At 41.0% G+C, this 20,486-nt stretch overlaps 2 protein-coding genes across 7 annotated transcripts in view; both read right to left on the bottom strand.

Moving 5' to 3' along the window:
• Positions 1 to 2,924, bottom strand: part of lrrfip1b (leucine rich repeat (in FLII) interacting protein 1b) — a 32,860-nt gene extending 29,936 nt beyond the window's left edge. For 4 of the 5 annotated variants that reach the window (XM_078165765.1, XM_078165763.1, XM_078165766.1 and 1 more), the window contains exon 1: positions 1,834 to 2,768. In XM_078165765.1, coding sequence (XP_078021891.1) covers positions 1,834 to 1,923 — 90 coding nt within the window. In that variant the 5' untranslated portion in view covers positions 1,924 to 2,768. Of the gene's footprint in view, positions 1 to 1,833 lie in introns of all 5 variants that reach the window. The other variant, XM_078165764.1, reaches the window with a different exon arrangement.
• Positions 2,925 to 5,815: 2,891 nt separating this feature from the next.
• On the bottom strand, positions 5,816 to 15,409 carry LOC117249960 (uncharacterized). 2 transcript variants are annotated; one of them, XM_033615881.2, is made up of 12 exons: positions 15,256 to 15,409; positions 13,933 to 14,135; positions 12,874 to 12,948; positions 12,693 to 12,785; positions 11,055 to 11,153; positions 10,803 to 10,926; positions 10,461 to 10,734; positions 10,322 to 10,383; positions 9,396 to 9,520; positions 8,783 to 9,281; positions 7,324 to 7,779; positions 5,816 to 6,521 (listed from the first exon to the last, which is right to left on the bottom strand). In XM_033615881.2, the coding sequence occupies exons 1-12, from the start codon at positions 15,257 to 15,259 to the stop codon at positions 6,307 to 6,309; spliced, it is 2,229 nt and encodes a 742-aa protein (XP_033471772.2). In that variant the 5' UTR covers positions 15,260 to 15,409; the 3' UTR covers positions 5,816 to 6,306. The 2 variants fall into 2 exon arrangements, with proteins under 2 accessions (XP_033471772.2, XP_033471773.2); XM_033615882.2 differs by having other exon boundaries at positions 10,337 to 10,383.
• Between the last annotated feature and the right edge of the window lie 5,077 nt (positions 15,410 to 20,486).

The following is a 20,486-nucleotide window of genomic DNA, read 5'->3' as shown; positions in this document are numbered from 1 at the left end:
GAGGAGCAGGAGCAGGAGGAGGAGGAGGAGGAGCAGCTCATCAGTCAGTGTCACATTCCAGCTTCAGTATGTAGGACGATGACATGAACAATACACACACTGAACATACAGACACTCCTGTTACACACACACACACACACACACACATTAACCAAATCTAAACATAAATAAAATACAATAAAATTAAATAAAAAGATAATTTTATTCTTAATTTAAAATGACCCAATTATTTATCATTTATTTATTTATTATTGTTCTGTTTTCATTACTGTGTCATTTATTCTTATTTATTATTAATTATATTTATATATTTATATTATATGAGTATTTTTATTTTATTTTGTAATATTTGTTCACTTAAAATTTAATCTATTTCATTTTATTTATTGATTTTATTTGATTCCCACTGTATTATTTAACATATATAATTATTATTTAACATTTATTTTGTTATTTAACATTTATAATCATAATTTAACATTTATTTTAGTTTTTAACATTTATTTTATCATTTAACATTTATAATTATTATTTAACATTTATTTAAGTTTTTAACATCTATAGTTATTATTAACATTTATTTTAGTTTTTAACATTTATAGTTATTATTAACATTTATTTTATTATTTAACATTTATGTGTGTGTGGTTGTGCTGCTGCCGTGGTCCTGCCAGATGCCTCCTGCTGCTGCTGCCATCATTAGTCATTAGTCATACTTCTACTGTTATTATACACATATGACTATTGTCACACATGTATACTGCCAGATATTAATACATACTTTCAACATATTGTACCACAGTAGCCAGAACTATAACTATAATATTATTACTTTCATTAATGTTGTTGTAAGCTACTGTCATTACCTGCATCTCTCTCTCTCTGTCTCTCTCTCTCTCTCTGTCTCATTGTGTCATATGGATTACTGTTAATTTATTATGCTGATCTGTTCTGTACGACATCTATTGCACGTCTGTCCGTCCTGGAAGAGGGATCCCTCCTCAGTTGCTCTTCCTGAGGTTTCTACCATTTTTTTCCCCGTTAAAGGGTTTTTTTGGGGAGTTTTTCCTGATCAGCTGTGAGGGTCATAAGGACAGAGGGATGTCGTATGCTGTAAAGCCCTGTGAGGCAAATTGTGATTTGTGATATTGGGCTTTATAAATAAAACTGATTGATTGATTATAATTATTATTTACCATTTATTTTATTATTTAACATTTATAATTATTATTATTATTGTTTATGTCCCTCTGATCATTTATAATTTCATCATTGAACATTAATTCACCATTTATGTTTATTGAGTTAAAATGTTTGTTTTTTTAATTATATTTATTGACTTTCATTTTATTACGACAAATTGTTTTTCACTGCTGTTCATTAATTATCATTTTATTTATTTATTGTTTTGCTGTTTATACATTTGTGCAGATGTATTCATCCAGTTATTGTTATTATTATCATCATTATTATTATTATTATTATTATTATTATCATCATTATTATTGTTGTTATTGTTATTATTCATAACTTTAAGTATTTTATTTATTTTAATTTTTTAATTATGTTTGTTAAATTAAGTTTAACATATTTTTCACGTATTTATTTTATTAATTAATTTCTCTTTTCATTTATTTTTGTTTGTGTTTGTATTTATTTGTTGCTGTTGTTCCCAGCTGTTTCCGGTCCAGTCTCCGTGACCCTCACGGGATGATTTAATGAGACCGTTCAGACCGGCAGTTCCGGGACTTCCCGCAGTGTGACCCCGGTGTGTCCTCTCACCTGTGTCTGATCAATAAGCAGATCGATACGAGCATCGATCAGCGGACTCACCTCACGTGCGATCTGGTTGAGAGCATCGTCCTCGGCGGTCAGCTTCTCCCGGTTCGGGATCCTCTTCCTGCCCGGTCCCTGAGTCCCCATCGTGCAGGGTTAGGGTTTTACCCGGAGCCGAATTATCCCCGAAGGTGTCCTGCAGTCCGGATCATCCGGACCCGGAACTCAGCTCCACTGAAGTCCTCAATAAATCTAACTCAAAATTAAATCTGCGTTTTTTCCTCTGATAATCGGCGCGGTCCGTTTCTGTCGGTACCGGATCCTCTTCCTACCCGAACCTCAGGTTCTCTTCGTCCGGGAGATCCGAACCGGGAGCCGAATCCTCCACAGAGGTCTCCTGTGGTGTAAACAATCAACACTGTGACGTCAGGAGGCGAAAAAAGACCCAAAAAATCCGTTTGAGATTAAAACTCGTTGTTTTGCTGCTGATGTTCGGCGGTCACCTTCCCTCAGTCCGCTCGGACGGTTCTTACCGGGGACCGAGTGATCCGCGGGGCTGCCCCGGGATGGAGACACGCAGGTCGGGGAAAACACGAATTAAAAGTGTCCGGGATTAAACCGGTAGATCTCCTGACGCTCCTGTGCGGTCACGGGATGTCCGGAGCGGCTGCGGGGGCCGGACTGCAGCCGCCGTTCATCCTCATCAGCTAGCTAACGTTAGCTAGATGCTAACCGGCAGTACCGGAACACCGGAGCGGACCGACACATGAACCCGCACCGGCTGTTGTTGTTGTCGCTCCTGTCGCAGCGTCGGTAGAGCCGCCGGTACACTCCTTAATTCGCCACCGTCGCGAGCATCTGAAGCTCGTGAGGGAAGAACCGGGACCTGTTTCCTCCGGGACCGTGAAGTACACACGCGTCACGTCGACAGGTGAGCCGCAGGTGGGTTGGGACCAGACCGTGAAGGCATCCTGAGCCCACAGACCGCAGTGTGACAGAGGAGGGAGGAGACTCTTATTGTGGTGGGGGCAGGATGTTACCTGTCAAGGTACACGTGTTTACATACACACAGGAAGTCAGCTTTCAAAATAAAAGTTTATCCACACTTTATTTCATTCATTCATTCATTCATTCATTCATTCATTCATCTTCTAACCGCTTCATCCTCTTGAGGGTCGCGGGGGGCTGGAGCCTATCCCAGCTGACACTGTGTGAGGGGCACGGTTCCCCCCTCTGGACAGGTCACCAGACTATCACAGGACTGACACATAGAGACAGACAACCATTCACACTCACATTCACACCTACGGACAATTTAGAGTCACCAATTAACCTGCATGTCTTTGGACTGTGGGAGGAAGCTGGAGCACCTGGAGGAAACCCACGCTGACACAGGGAGAACATGCAAACTCCGCACAGAAGGGCTCCCACGCCCGGGATCGAACCCGCAACCCTCTTGCTGTGAGGCGACAGTGCTAACCACCACACCACCGTGCCGCCCCCACACTTTATTTTATTTATTTAATTTTTTTGTTTCCTGGCATGTTTTTTTTCTCTGTAAAAAACAATAAATACTATTTTATAAAGTAAAATATTTTCTTCTGTCGACGTACGGAGAGTCCTGAGGGCCAAAACTAAACATAGAAATGTGAATATAATTAAATGACCAGATGTTCACGTGAATTAAAACGTTATGTTTTACAAATTTTTATTAATGAATAAATAGTATGTATAAATAAATGAAAATGTTTGAATAATCAAATACAGAATGAAAAAGATTGAATATAATTATTTATATAATTGAAAGCTTTGTAAATAAATTATTATGAAATAAAATATTGAAATATCTATAAATACATCACAACTTATATAAATTAAATCCTCATTAGCACATGATTATAAATATATATGTATTTTAACGCTGTATTAATAAATCATTGTTAAAATTTTGTTAATTTAAAGCGTTATTAATAAATAATTATAAATAATAATTTGCATAAAAGTTTACTAATAGATCATTATATGTTACTATTTAATTAAAGCTTTATGAATAAATAATTATAAATTATTATGATTTAAACTTCATTTAATAATTGTTTATTTAAAACGTTAGGAATGTATTAATAAAAATATTCATATAATTATAAACTTTTAAAACTATTAATATATGATGATAAATGAGGATATATTTTAAAGCTTTATTCTGTTTGAAATAAATCCTAAAATACTTGAATAATTAAATGAAAAACGATATGATTTGATATTTTATAAATAATGATTATATTTATAAAGTCAGATCCTTAACAATGAATAATTTTCACATTTACAGTCTTAATATAAATACATAATCATATAAAAATGCTGAAATAAATGACAGTCCTTAAAAGAATAAACATATTAGTATAGTATAGTATAGTACATCAAAAAAGTCGTAGTATAGTACATCAAAAAAGTCACAGTATAGTCAAAAAAGTCGTAGTATAATACATCAAAAAAGTCATAATATAGTATGTCAAAAAAGTCACAATATAGTTCATCAAAAAAGTCATAGTATAGTACATCAGAAAAGTCAGTGTAGTACGTCAAAAAAGTTGTAGTATATTATGTCAAAAAGGTCATAGCATAGTACGTAAAAAAAAAATCACAGTATAGTACATAAAAAAAATCACAGTATAGTTCGTCAAAAAAGTCATAGTATAGTACGTAAAAAAAAAAATCACAGTATAGTTCGTGAAAAAAGTCGTAGTATAGTATGTCAAAGAAGTCAAAGTATAGTTCGCCAAAAAAGTTGTGGTATAGTAAGGTCAAAAAGTCCTAGTATAGTACGTCAAAAAAGTCAGTATAGTACACCAAAAATCAAGTCATATATAGTTAGAGTCAAAAAAGTCGTAGTATAGTACTTCAAAAAAGTCGTAGTATAGTTCATCAAAACAAGTCAGTATAGAGTCAAAAAAAGTCATAGTATAGTTCGTCAAAAAAGTTGTAGTATAGTATGTCAAAAAAGTCATAGTTTATTACATCAAAAAGTCATTGTATAGTACGTCAAAAAAGTTGTTGTATAGTACGTTAAAAAAGTCGTAGTATAGCACGTCAAAAAAGTCTTAGAATAGTACATCAAAAAATTCGTAGTATAGTTCGTCAAAAAAAGGTCAGTAAGAGTCAAAAAAGTCATAGTATAGTATGTCAAAAAAGTCATTGTATGGTACGTATAAAAAGTCGTCGTATAGTACGTCAAAAAAGTCGTAGAATAGTACATCAAAAAAGACGTAGTATATTAGGTCAGAAAACATTGTAGAGTATTACATTAAAATAAGTCATTGTGTTGTACATTGAAAAAGCTATCCTGACGGGCATGTGTTTTTTATTTGTTAGAGTTGTTTGTTTGTTTAGCGGTGCAGTTTATTGGCACTTTAATTAGACTTTAAGTTTCGTTGTCCACAATCATGAAAAACTGTCATCGTATAGCATGTCATCCAAAATCATGAAAAACATGTTAGTATAGAATGTCAGAAATTATGAAAAATGTCATCGTATAGCATGTCGTCCAAAATCATGAAAAACATCTTAGTATAGAATGTCAGAAATTATGAAAAACGTCATCGTATAGCATGTCGTCCAAAATCATGACAAAAAGTCATAGTATAGCATGTCGTCATTCAGGCAACTGAACTTACTTGTGTTCCTTTAATACGTGGAGCTTCTTCAATGCTAACTGACTGTTGCGGAGCTGCAGGTTTTAAACTTCGTGAGGGTGTGACCCTCACAGACTTGTCAAGGTCACCTGCGAGTCGTCGATCCACTCGGCCATCTTGTGTGTGGTGAATGAAGGCTGCAGTGTAGGTGGGTGATAAGTGATGGCATGGGCCGCCTCCTCTGTTTCACCATGGTCGTTCCAGTTTGAGGTAGCCATCTTGATTTTACATTGATCAGTGTATTGTGCTCTTACGACCACTAGATGGGACAAAAAGGGTCCATGATCTAGGACTACAGGCCTAAGCAGGACGTGATGTCCTCATATGAGGACGCAGGGTCTCAGAACTTTTTAAATAAAGTTTATTGTGTTCAGCAGAGAGCAGCTGGTATCACAGAGATGACGACAATCACCTGTTCAGAAAAGGTATCAACACATTTCCTGTTCTGTCTGTCAAAATAAGAGCATGCTAATGAAGTTTGTCTACTTCGTCCAACATTAAACCCTGGGGCGGAGTTTGAATAACGTCACATCAGGATATGAAACACAACAGCTTTTATACAACAAGCAGAGCACATACAAAATCTCCATGGCAACACAGACATCCCATAATAATCAATACACTGTGTGATTAAAGACGAGAAAATAACGCGACATGTTCAGGTCCTGTGGTCAATAATCAATAATCACTTTGTGATCAGTATCAGCGTCACATGAACACACCAACCACGGAGTGTTCTTTATTTATGAGTCTGTAAACAACAACAACAACAAACAACCACGGATCCTGATGGATGATTGAGCATGCTCAGTGACACCACAGCAGGATGGAGTCCCGGTCAGGCCTCATCAGCCGTCTCCGGCAACTCCTCCTTCCTGTCTGCTGTCCGGTGTGTCAGCAGGTGTCTGTTCAGGTGAGTCTTACGGGTGTAGCTCTTCGGACAGTAGGCACAGGCGTACGGACGCACGTCGCTGTGAGACAACATGTGCTTCTTCAGGTCAAACTTCCTCCGCAAACATTTGCCGCACTCCGGACATGAGAAGGGCTTCTCTCCTGGACCATGGACAGGATGGATGGTCGGACAAGACAGAAGGAAATGACAGACGGTCAGTTTCATGAGAGTGGGAAAAGTTGGGAGCCAATAAAAACAGGAACAGTACATCTACTACTAAAACTGCGTACTGAAGCCTGCTCACACACAAGGCCTGAAAAAAGCCTCATAGTGGCTGTAGATCTGGAAGGGGGACACACAGAGCAGGGAGCACTTTGGACACAGGATGGGGGCTGATAACCCCCTGCTGGGTCACCTGGGTAAGGGTGTCTGATGATTCAAGACCCCAAACGCACAATGACCACGGGTTCATCACTGGAGACTTGTACAAGTACCACCATTAGGTGCATTCCAGAACTTCAGTTTATCCATTATCAGACCCTCACCAGAATTTTGCCATATCCACTACCTGATTCTACCAGAACTTTAGTATATCTACTACCAGACCCTTACCAGAACCTCAGTATATCTACCACTAGACCTTTACCAGAACCTCAGTATATCTACCACCAGACCTTTACCAGAACCTCAGTATATCTACCACCAGACCCTTACCAGAATTTCAGTATATGTACTATCAGACCCTTACCAGAACATTTAGCATATCTACCACCAGACCCTTACCAGAACATTTAGCATATCTAACCCTTACCAGAACATTTAGCATATCTACCACCAGACCCTTACGAGAATTTCAGTGTATGTACTACCAGACCCTTACCAGAACTTCAGTATATCTACTACCAGACCCTTACCAGAACATTCAGCATATCTACTACCAGATATCCCTGTGGTGTGTCTTACCGGTGTGTATCCTCCGGTGTTCCGTCAGGTGACAGGAAATGGAGAAGGCCTTCCCACAGTCCTGGCAAACATATGGCCGTTCACCTGTGTGAGTCCTCATGTGTTTCTGCAGGTCTCCTCCAGACGGCCAGCCCTTACCACACACCGTGCACACATATGGGCGCTCCCCAGTGTGCCGGCGCACGTGCACATTTAGGCCGGCGAGTGCAGTAAAGTCTTTAGGGCAGTAGGGGCAGCGGTAGGGCCGCTCCCCGGTGTGTGTCCTCAGGTGGCCCTCCAGCCCATCGCGGGTCTTGAAGCGTTTGCCACACTGCGGGCACAGGAAGCGGCTCTCGGTGGTGTGGCTCGCCCGGTGTGATTGGAGGCCGGTCAGAGAGCCATAGGTCTTACTGCACTGGTCACACTGGTATGAGCGGAAAGTGTGTGTTCGCTGGTGGATACGAAGTTGGGTCACTCCTGCAGAGAACATTAAAGATTACCGAGGAGGTAATACACGTCTAAACTACATCAACTACCAGAACTACAGTAAATCTACTATCAAAATGAGTTTAACATGCCAGCGACTTACTTCAGTGCACTAACGACTTACTAATGTGCCTCACTTTCTACAGCATTCCTAGACATTCTTAAACACGCCAGCACCTTACTGAAGCGTGCCTGACTTAAAAAAGTATGGGGGACTTACTGAAGCACACTTCTGACTTACTAAGGTATGCCTACAACCCATAAAATGTGCTGGTCTGGTCACAGAGGTTACCTGAGAAGGTCTGGTCTTAGAAGTTACATGAGATGGTCTGGTCTCAGAAGTTGCCTGAGAGGGTGTGGTCTCAGAAGTTACCTGAGAAGATCTGGTCTCAGACGTTGCCTGAGAGGGTCTGGTCTCAGAAGTTGCCTGAGAGGGTCTGGTCTCAGAAGTTACCTGAGAAGATCTGGTCTCAGGAGTTGCCTGAGAGGGTCTGGTCTCAGAAGTTACCTGAGAAGGTCTGGTCTCAGGAGTTGCCTGAGAGGGTCTGGTCTCAGAAGTTACCTGAGAGGGTCTGGTCTCAGGAGTTGCCTGAGAGGGTCTGGTCTCAGAAGTTACCTGAGAAGGTCTGGTCTCAGAAGTTGCCTGAGAGGGTCTGGTCTCAGGAGTTGCCTGAGAGGGTCTGGTCTCAGAGGTTACCTGAGAGGGTCTGGTCTCAGAAGTTACCTGAGAAGGTCTGGTCTCAGGAGTTGCCTGAGAGGGTCTGGTCTCAGGAGTTGCCTGAGAGGGTCTGGTCTCAGAGGTTACCTGAGAGGGTCTGGTCTCAGGAGTTGCCTGAGAGGGTCTGGTCTCAGAGGTTACCTGAGAGGGTCTGGTCTCAGAGGTTACCTGAGAGGGTCTGGTCTCAGGAGTTGCCTGAGAGGGTCTGGTCTCAGAGGTTACCTGAGAGGGTCTGGTCTCAGAGGTTACCTGAGAGGGTCGGGTCACAGAAGTTACCTGAGAAGGTCTGGTCACAGAAGCGACAGTTGTAGCAGGGCTCGGCTCCCTCCACAGAGTGGGTCTGCAGGTGTCGCAGCAGTTGAGTCTGAGAGCTGAACGTCTGGTCGCACACTGTACAGGTGAGGTCCGGCAGCCGGTGCTGCAGCCGATGGGCATCTCTCTCTTTGGCCGACTCAAACACCTTGTCGCACCTGCTGCAGGTGAACCCGCCTGTGTCCAGGTGCGTCTGCTTGTGATTGGTCAGACTGGACAGGTGGTGGAACTCCTTGTCACACTGGCCACATTGGTAGATGGGGCGCGCCCGGTGGCTGCGCTGGTGAGACAGCAGCTCTGCTTTGGTTTCAAAGATGGCGTTACACTGGAAACAGGAGTGGGTCCTGGAAGGGTGGGGCTCTGGGGGGCTGGGCTCTTCTTCAAGTGCACTCCGCATGTTTACAGCTACGCCTGTCGTCAGCGCCAACCCACAGGACTTGTTGGTACGCAAGTGACGGATCACCTGTAGACAGACACACCACTGAGCTGACTGGACAGGTGGTCGTAATAAAACATGACTCGTACAGTACATGTACTGGTAGTACTACGGCACCAGGTGGTGCTGGTTCACACTGACCTGAGATCTGTAGATAAAACATTTACCACACCGAGGACACTTGTGAGCCACCCGCTGGGAATTATGGGAGATGCTGTACAGAGCGTTAGCTGTGACCTCAGAGCAGGCCGCATCTGATTGGCTGACTGTGAAGAGAGGCGGGAGTTAGTCAGTGTGTCTCACCTGTGTGTGTCTCAACTGTTTGTCTCACCTGTATGTGTCTCACCTGTGTGTGTCTCTCACCTCTATGTGTCTCAACTGTTTGTCTCACCTGTGTGTGTCTCACCTGTATGTGTCTCACCTGTGTGTGTCTCACCTGTATGTGTCTCACCTGTATGTGTCTCACCTGTGTGTGTCTCAACTGTTTGTCTCACCTGTATGTGTCTCACCTGTATGTGTCTCAACTGTTTGTCTCACCTGTATGTGTCTCACCTGTATGTGTCTCACCTGTGTGTGTCTCACCTGTATGTGTCTCACCTGTTATGTGTCTCAACTGTTTGTCTCACCTGTATGTGTCTCACCTGTTTGTCTCAACTGTTTGTCTCACCTGTATGTGTCTCAACTGTTTGCATCACCTGTGTGTCTCACCTGTATGTGTCTCACCTGTGTGTCTCAACTGTTCGTCTCACCTGTGTGTGTGTCTCACCTGTGTGTGTCTCACCTGTATGTGTCTCAACTGTTTATCTCACCTGTGTGTGTCTCACCTGTATGTGTCTCAACTGTTTGTCTCACCTGTATGTGTCTCACCTGTATGTGTCTCAACTGTTTGTCTCACCTGTGTGTCTCAACTGTTTGTCTCACCTGTATGTGTCTCACCTGTGTGTCTCAACTGTTTGTCTCACCTGTGTGTGTCTCACCTGTATGTGTCTCACCTGTATGTGTCTCAACTGTTTGTCCCACCTGTGTGTGTCTCACCTGTATGTGTCTCAACTGTGTGTGTGTCTCACCTGTATGTGTCTCACCTGTGTCCTCTGATTGGTCAGCCAATCGTCCAGGTGAGTTTTTCAACCTGAGAGGAAACAAGGTGTTTAATCTACAGATCACACGTCAGGTGTCACATGATCGGGGACACAGCTGCTGCCTCACCTGTCCGACTCCACCATCACAGGTGTGACTCCGCCCACGGCTGAGCTCTCATTGGACACCTCCTGCTCCACCTGAGACTGACCAATCACAATCTCCTCTACCTCCTCCTGCTCATCCTCTGTCATCACCACCACCTCCACCTTCACCAGCTCCACGTCAAGGAGAGGATCCGATTGGTCCTGGGCGTCGGCGGGAGGAGGCTCTGGATTGGTTAGTTTGGTGAAGAGGGGGTGGGACCAGGCTGAGAGGAGGATCTTCTCCGTGTCAGGACCCACTGAGGAAAAAAGAAACAGATGTCAGGTAAAATGGCGTGAACTGAAACAGGAAACAGTGATGTCGTACCTGTGGTGGTCACATGTCCCAGCAAACAGCTCTGATTGGTCAGCAGCTCCCTGAGGTTGTCCCTGTCGGCCTCCTGCAGACAGTCCTCCAGACCACCAGGGGCAGCGTCAAGCCAGGAGGCTGCCTGAAACACCACGCAGAGATCGGACTCATCCAGCAACAGTTATCATGGTAACACTGCAGAGATGGTTGTCATGGTGACTGACAGTATGTAAACAATATCAGCTGAGTGTGGACGGATGGACTGAGGACCTGTTTGAAGTCCGGCACAGGAAACAGTTGGTCCATCCTGGACAGGAAGTCAGATATGAGGGACTGGAGAGCGGAGTCAAAGCTGTGGTCAAACACCTCCTGAAATGAAACAGGAAACTACAAGTTCACAGTGACCTTTGACCACCAAATTCAAATCACTGCTTCTTGACCCAGAGAGGACGTTTGTGCCGAGTTTGACAAAAAAAATCCCTCAAGGTGTTCTTGAGATATTACGCTTGCAAGAATGAGACACAAGAAGGTCACAGTGACTTAAACCCTTGACCACCAATATCTAATTATCTTATCCTTGAGTCCAAGTGGACGTTTGTGCCAAGTCTGAAGAACTGTGATGTTGTGTTCATGATGAACCAGCAAAAATTCTCTCAAGGTGTTCTTGAGATACGATGTAAAGGAAATTGAGATTTATGCAAGGTCACAGTGACCTTGAACTTGTAATTATGACCACCAAATTCTTATCAGTTCATTCTTTAGTCCAGTAGAAGTTTGTGCCAAGTTAAAAAAAATCCCCTAAGATGTTATTGGACAACACTTTCACAAAAATTTGACGGACAAGGTCACAGTGACCTCTGACCACCAAATTCCAACCAGGTCATTGTTGGGTCCAAGTGGATGTGTGTGCCAAATTAAAAAACATATTTATTTAAAGAAAGTTCTTGAGATGCGGCATCCATGAGAATGACACAGACAAGGTCACAGTGACCATTGACCTTTAACCTCCAAATTCTAATTAGTTCATCATTGAATACAAGTAGACATTTGTGCCAAATTTAAAGAAATTTCTTCTACATGTGACGAATCAATGAGACAGTCATGGTCACAGTGATCTTTGACTTTTATCAGTTTATCAGTTCATCCATATTTCAAAGTGGACGTTTGTGCCAAATTTAAAATAAATAAACCCCTCAATGTGTTCTTGAAATATTGCATTTACAAGAATAAGACAGACAAGGTCATAGTGACCTTTGACATTTAACCACCAAAGTCTACTCAGTTCATTCTTATCTTAAGGTGGATGTTTGTGCCAAATTTAATGAAATTCTATCAAGTTGTTCTAGAGATGCAGCAATCACAAGAATGACACAGAGGTGGACAAAATGATGTTTGACCTTTACCAACAAACGTCTAATCATCCTTATCTCAAAGTGCACGTTTGTGCCAACTTTAAAAAAAAGTCCCTCAACATGTTCTAAAAATATTGCATTTGCAACACTGAGACATGCGTAAAGTCACAGTGGCCTTGAGCTTTGACCACCTAATTCTAATCTGTTCATTCTTTTGTCCTAATTAATTCATTGTTGAGTCCAAATGGACGTTTGTGCCAAATTTAAAGAAATTTCGCACATGGTGTCCTTGAGATACCACATTCAGGAACCCAATGCTGTGTCACAGTGACCTTGACCTTTGAACTATGACCACCAAATTCTTATCTGTTTATTCTTGACTTTAAGTGGACGTTTGTGCCAAATTTGAGGATATTCCCTAGTGCCTTCTTGAGATATTGAGTCCATCAGAATGGGACAGATGGACAGACAACCTGAGTAATAATCAACGTTGTCGCTCTACTGCTGTGCGATGATGATATGATGGTGAAGGCAATGATGTCATCGCAGCACTGACCTGCAGGAGGCGCTGTGTGTCTGTCGGACTCTGCGTCAGTTTGTCCGCCAGAGTCAACAGAGCTGAACACCACTCATTCACCTGTTGGTCCACCTGCCGACACAACAACACTCCGTGACTTCCTGTTTACACAGCTAACAGAAATACACCTGAGACACAGGTAATACTCATTCTGTCTCACCGTCGCCTCGGAGACGGAGCGGATCTTATCCAGGTGGGCGTGGATGGCATTAGCGTCTGGGTCACTGAGGGTCACCTGGAGGAGGTGCACAGCAAAAACATCTATGTTTGTTTACATAGAAGAAGAATGAAACCAGAAGCAGTTTATTACTGAGACAAAGTGGACGTTTGTGCCAAATCTGAAGTCTTGAGATATCATGTTCACAAGAATGAGACAGATGCAAGGTCACAGTGACTTTAACCTTTGCCCAACAAAATCTAATCTGTTCATTGTTTTGTCCTAATCCATTAATCATTGAATCCAAGTACATGTTTGTGCCTGATTTGAAGACATTTACTCTAGTGTTTTTGAGTTGCCACTTTCGGTACAGTGAGCCAGACACAAGGTTACTGTGACCTTGACCTTTGACCACCAAAATTGAATCATTCTGTCACTGAGTCAAAGTGGATGTTTGTGTGAAATTTGAAGAATTGAGATACTGCATCCATGAGAATGAGACAGGTGCAAGGTCACTGTGACCTTGACCACTGACCAAAATTTAATCTGTTCATCCTTTTGTCCTAATAAATTCAACACTGAGTGGACGTTTGTGCCAAATTTTAAGAAGTGACAAATCATGGTCATGAAAATAAAGTAGATGCAAGGTAACAATGACTTCACCTTTGAACACCAACATCTGATCAGTTTATCCCCGAGTCCAAGTGGGCGTTTGTGTCAAATTTCAATCATTGAGATATTGCCTTCATGAGAATAAGAAAGACATGAGGTCACAGTGACCTTGACCTTTGACCATCAAATTCTAATCCTTTCATTCTATAGGCCTAATCAATTCATTATTGAGTCCAAGTGGACGTTTGTGCCAAATTTGAAGAATTGAGATATGGTGTTCACGAGAATGGCCCGGCTGGACAGACAAACTGAAGACATAATGCCTCTGGCGGCGGCCCTCGCCGGCCCTGAGACATAAACCGGACTCCGCCCTCTGATTGGTACACTGTAATGTGACAGATGAATCAGACTTTAAGCCCCTCCCCCTCTGAAGACGATCCAAATGCTCACCTTGACTCTCAGCGCCAGCAGCAGCAGGCTCCTCTGCCTGTCTGTCAGCAGCTGCGGGACGGCCTCCGTCACCAGGGAAACAAAGTCCTCCAGCATCCCATAATGCCTCACGCTTTGCTGCCGAGCGACCTGCCACATGGCCGCCGTGAGCAGGCGGAGAGGAGGGAGGAGGAGGCGCATGGAGGAGAGGGGGAGAGGCGAAGCTGGGGAGGAACATGTTGACATGTCACCATGACAGTAACACCTGTGTCAAAATGGCCGCCTGTATGGCTGAGTACCACTACCAGCCAAACTCCATTCAAAACTCTCTGAAGTTAAGGTTTGTTGGTTTTTGGACACATAAGTGACCTCATAAAACTGGAGTTAAGCTGTTTTCTAAATATATGAACCAAACTTTAAATCGGCATAATTATTATTATTAATTAATAATGTCGATATTGATGACCTGGTGTATACAAGACCATGTGTGCAGCAAGGTGTGTCAGTACTTACACAGGTTAATGTTTTTACACTCATTACACTAACTGAGTGAATTAAACTACATCATGTCACCATCAGTAACGTACTCTGTGTCTAATCTAATAAATAAAACTCTTACTTTTAACAACTTAGTCTGAAAAGTTGAATTTTGCTAATTTAAGCGTGGAGTACAAATCTCTGCCAAACTCCATTAAAAAATCTCCTAATTTAAGGATTCGGTGATTGTTGGCGATGTACAAATGCACCATGAAACTGGGTTTCGATTGTTTTTGCATGAGCACATAGCGGTGTTAAATCGGCATACAGTCCACCACAGGCTGTAGACATTTATCCTTTATTTTGAGTTACACACGCCTGTGTTAATAACAGCTCCGATCGTTACCATAGTTGCGCCTCTTGTACTGTAGTTATAGTTTTATAATAATGAGTCAATGGATTTAACTGTGGGTGCAGCAGCGTGAATATAAAGACCATGTGTAGCTGACAGTGGAGACACAGCACAGACTGGAGCTCGCTCAACAACGCTAGCTAACACCACCTAACATCGCGTTTATTAACTCAAATAATCGTCGTCTGGTGTTTCATCGACGCCGAATTAAAGTTAAACTATCGCTGACACATATCAGCTGTAGCGATATGTTGTATTCCATCTCTAACCCTTCCATAAAACATAGAGTATTAAAAATCTAAGTTTTCTGAATGGAGTTTAGATCGTGTGGGTCCAGTTAAACCACAGGGGTAGTGCTAGCCTGCTAACGTTAGCTAATGAGTTAGCTCGTCACCGCTAACACCAGTCCTCATTAACACACAGTGGATTAACTCATTAACATCAGCAGCACGCACCCATTCTTCTTCTACGGTCTCACTCCTCTTCTTCACTCCTCAACACTAAAATCAGGCTAACACGGGAAGCTAACGGCTAACCAGTGTTTACAGTCCAGCCGTCCCGCCTTCACACCGGATGTTAAAAGGCTGCCGACCGAACACATCCGGTTCAGGTGCCGGTAACTAAAGCAAAGAGCATGGATACCAACAGAACGGAACATAACAGCATCGTCAAAACACTTGAGAAAACCATTAAATACATAAGTATAGATACATACATCAAAAAACCAGGGGAAACAAAGGATTAGGACATAATAAAATAATGGGGAGAGAAGGAAAGAAAGCAAAAAAAGAATCAAACAAACAGAAAAAAAAGAAACATTGCCAGAAATGTACATAAATAACATCCATAACTGTTCTTAAAGTGGGGCTATATTGAGCCTCTCAAAAATACAGTTTGTTTTCATGGCTTTTTTATTTTTAATGTCTTTTATTGTTATTGCATATTGGTGGAATTCTTGGGTGAATTGTTCCAGACTGGGTTTTGATTCTGCCCATTTTTTTGTGGATATGGAATTTGGCCATAAGCAGTACCAGTTGTATGAAGAATGTTGTGTTTTTGTCCATTTTGTTGTTTTCAAAAGAAATAAAAATGTCCTTTTCCTGTAAAAAGATTGTTCGTCCGGTTGTTCTTCTTACGAAGTGTTGAATGTCAGTCCAGAATATTTTAGAGTACATACATTTATTAAACAGGTGCACAAATATCAATTTTAAATCTTTCCAGAGTCTTTTTTGCTGGATAAATGTTGTGCATTATTTTGAAAGACCAATACAGAACCTTTCACCAGCTAACCATGCTTTGCTCCAGTTGATGTCACCATACAGGGAGGTCCAAAAGGATTGCCCTGGTGGCAGAGTTGTAATTTGCAAACAGTTTCTAATGTATTTATTGAAGCATCGTTTTTTTTGTAATATCTATCCCATCAATGAAGTGAGTCCTCGTTGGAGACTCCTGAGCCTCTGAGGAGGTGCAGTATGCCCCTTGGTACAGCATCATAAACAGTGGCATATTCTTTTGGTGAAACTGGTAACTGAAATTCATCATAAGGCAACAGTTGTCCTTCAGTATTAAGAAGTTGACTTACTAGAACAATTCCACGGTCAAACCATTTTTGATAAAACAGTGACTTGTTTTTCTACAGAATACTCTCATTGTTCCAGATGTAAAGGTTTGTTGGTGAGAAGTTATGTTTATACATCAGTTTCCAGGCAACTTTTCAATTTTATAATTACATTTCAAGAAGAATTTAATTCCACCAACACCATTAAACACATGTTTGGGGAAGGTGTTCCAGATGTTGTCATTCTCTGTGATCACATTTGAGAACCCTCAGTATAACTCAGTACCTCCATACCTCCTCTACTCTTGGTGTTACATAGAATTCCTTTCTTTAGGTAGTGACACTTATTCCTCCAGATAAAGTTAAACAGAATTTTATCTAGGTTTTTGCAAACTTCAGGAGGCATTGCTAATGATAAGGATGCATAAACTGACCCTGATATACCTTCAGCCTTAGAGAGAAGAACTCTCCCAGTCAGTGAGAGGTCCCTCATCAGCCACATATTAAACTTTTTGCTTACTTGTTGAATTATTGGATTATAATTAAGATTACAGCAGTTGTTTGCATTTTTATCAATCACAACAGCTAGATAAGTAACTGAGTTTTCCACAGGAATGTTGTCAAGTTGTAATAGATCACATTTTTTAATTGGGAATAGCACAGATTTATTTAAGTTCATCCTCAGACCCGATACAGCTGAGAATTCTCCAATGCATCTAATGGCTGTATTCACTTCATGTTTGTTTTTTAAAAATATTGCTGTATCATCAGCCAGTTGAGATAATTTGAATTCTCTGTCTGGAGCTCTAACACCTAGAAATGGATATGTTTTATATGTACTGCCATAACCTGTGCAACTAGCAGAAATAAAAGAGGACTCAGTGGACAGCCTTGTCTAATTCCCCGCCTAATATCAAATCTGGGTGTTGTTCCGTTTGTTAGCTTCACTGAGCCATTGCATCCTTTATATAAAGTTTTGACCACTTCCAGGAATCCTTCTCCAGATCCAAAGAAATGAATAATCCTGGTGATAAACTGGTGACTAATAGTATCAAAGGCTTTATAAAAGTCGATGAACAAGATAAGGCTATCATCCAATACATAATCATTATAGTCAATCATATCCAATATTAGTCGTATGTTATTGGTTATGTTTCTTCCAGGCATAAAACCAGACTGTTCTTCATCCATAATTTCATTTAATCCAAGCTTTAATCTTTTGGCAAAGATCAAAGCAAAGATTTTTGCATCGTTGTTCAACAGACTGATTGGTCTCCGATTCTCAATGTTAAGTTTATCTTTTTGTGATTTTGGAATTAGTTTGATAAGACCTTGTTTCAAGGTTGAGGGTAGCTCCTCTTTTTCTAGAGCTTCCTCAAACATTGCTACTAAAAAAGGGGCTAATGTTTTATTGAAATCTTTATAGAACTCACCTATTAATCCATCATTACCTGGAGATTTGCTGTCTTTTAAAGCATTAATGCAGTTTTGTACATCTATTATATTGATTTTTTGATCACACATTGATTTAAAGTTGCCATTGATATTTGTTAGTCTCTGGTTCTGTTCCTTTCAGAAACACATCCATATCATCTTCATTCAACTGAGCTGCCCCATACAGTCCCTCATAGAAATTAGTCACAAATTGTGAGATTTGCTTTTCATCATCACATATAAGATCATTGATTTTGAGTTTACACAATGAAGATAATTCAAAGTTTCTCTTTTCTGAATTAAAAAAGTATTTGGTGCATTTCTCACCTTTCTCTAGACATTTTCTTCAGGATCTGACAAACGCACCTCTGGCCTTATCTTCGTATGCTTTGTCAAGTTCTGCTTGTGCTGTTGTCAGTTCTTTTACCTCTTCTTCAGACAGATTTAATTTGCCTGATAAACTCATATTTTTTCCAGCCATTTGAGATTCTTTTTCTTTGTTCATGTTGGAAATTTTTTTACTTACTAGTACAGCCAGATTCCTGATTTCAAACATCATTGGCTCCCAGCATTGTCCAAAATTTTTTGAAACCTTAGCTTGTTTCCAATATTTGTCTATGATTTCTTGGACTTTTTTTTTAATTCTTTGTCATATATCAGAGTTTTGTTCAGTTTCCAGTATTCACTGTTAGAGTTATGTCTCCTTGTCCCCAGATTAATTTTGATTGTTACGCTTTTGTGATCTGTAAGAACTGTTGGTTCTATTGTAACTGAATCCACTTTGTTTTCAATATCTGATGAGATTAACCAGAAGTCTATTCGTGACTGAAGAGACCCATCCTTATTGCTCCATGTATATGCTTTTTTATCTGAGTTCCTGTATCTCCAGATATCAATTAAACATATCCTATCACAAACATTCTCCAGCTCATTTGTTTGTTTCTCTCTGGGAGGCCATCTGTCCATGCTTTCATCCATTACCGTGTTAAAGTCCCCACCCCACAGAACTTTGGCTGAAGCAAAAGTTGATAACAGTTGAGCAATCTTATTTTCTAGTGTTGAGAATAAAGTTATATTCAATTGCTTATTGTTGAAAGCATAGGTATTCACAAGAATGAATTGAAAGTTGTCAAGTTCTGTTAAGAGGATTATCCATCTCCCATTTGTATCTGCAAAATGATTAATTACATGGCCATATATCTTTTCCCCACTGACTCCTCCAGAATAACATATCTGTTTGTACAGCATGAGTTTCTTGAACACAATAAAAGTCTGCCCCTTTATTCTGGCAATATAAAAAAAGACATTTTCTCTTCAATTGATTTTTGATCCCTCTGGCATTGACCGAAAGAACACAAACTGACATCTAAAACAACAAACAAACAAAAAGGGAGAAAAAATAAAATAAATAAATAAAAAAGAAACAATAATCGCACCTACTCAGAAACCTCTCTGGGTTGAGAGCAGATGCTAGTGTGACTGACTACTGCAGCAACAGATCGAATTTAATCTTAACTGAAAAATTTAAAATTAATTAAATTAAAAAGAAGCTGATTCCTGGATTCCTTGGCTTCTTGTGTCAGGTCCTCCATGATCTTTATTCTTCTTTCTTTGAGGACCTCTGATGTTCTGGCATCCTTCCAGATCTTATCCCGATGAGATCTTGACAGAAAGCGTACTATGACACGGCGGCTGGAATGCTCGTGTCCTGAGCGCGGACCCACTCTGTGCACGATGTCCACCGTGAAAGCCAGCTGGTTCGCAATATCGGGGAGATTTGGCCAAACAGGTCAATGATGGTTTTCTTTATATCCTCCCCCGTCTTCTCCGGTATCCCGCAACTCTGAGGTTCCATCGTCTCGAGTAAGCATCGATGTCCTTGTATTTGTGACAGAGCTCCGTGCTCGTCTTCCCCAGACTATGGCTTCAACCTGGAGGGTGTTCACCTGTCCGGCCATGTCCTCCACCCATCCCCACAGAGCCTCCAGGGAGTCTGTGACACTCTTCGTTGTTTTTGTGGTTTCTTTCACTGCGTCTTCCAGTGATTGGAGTCGCTTGAGAGACTCGACTTGTCTCTTCTCTATTCTTTCCAGAATGCTTAACGACACCAGTTCAGAGTCCTCCGGCTCATCACTCGCGGTTTCTTTTTTTTCTTTGATTTTGGCCTTGTGGGGGCTTCAGGTAAATGCTCCGGAGTCGGTTCATCTTCCTCATCAATGATGTTGTCTAGTACCTTGAGTTGGTCATCCAGGCAGTTATGTGCGTAGGCATGCATCGTATTTATGAAGTTTTTGTCCATCTCCATCAGAACATCTTAACTCACTCAGGTAGCTCAGCCCGATGCTGAAATGTTTGTAACGCACGTGGAGGAGTGTGTCTGCTGTTTCGTGCTTGTCTTCCGGAGAGCGATTCAGCCTTCCTCAAAGTAAATTCTTGGGCAAGTTCATCTGACTCTCAAAGCTGAAAGATTAACTTAATTATTCCTTCAAAATCACCCCATAAACCAATCTACCAAAAAAAAAAAAAAAAATCAATATTTTAACTAAAAACACATTAATGGCGACGTCACATAGTCAGGAATAAAGATTTATTTACAGTTTGTACAGTAAGGGGACAGTAATAATAATAATAATAATAATAATAATAATAATAATATATAAGCAATTTTAATATGATATATTTTAATGCTAAAGC

This window comes from Epinephelus lanceolatus, chromosome 24 (genome assembly GCF_041903045.1).
Source record: "Epinephelus lanceolatus isolate andai-2023 chromosome 24, ASM4190304v1, whole genome shotgun sequence".
NCBI lineage: Eukaryota > Metazoa > Chordata > Actinopteri > Perciformes > Serranidae > Epinephelus > Epinephelus lanceolatus.
Note: the sequence above shows the minus strand (reverse complement) of the source record. Positions and strands in the feature narration are given on the sequence as shown.

Excerpts from the sequence above, each read along its gene's own strand:
- LOC117249960 (XM_033615881.2), bottom strand. Across the intron at positions 12,949-13,932 it reads TGCTGGCGCTGAGAGTCAAG|GTGACCCTCAGTGACCCAGA; the intron begins GTGAGCATTTGG and ends CACCTCCTCCAG. Across the intron at positions 7,780-8,782 it reads CTGTGACCAGACCTTCTCAG|GAGTGACCCAACTTCGTATC; the intron begins GTAACTTCTGTG and ends TGTTCTCTGCAG.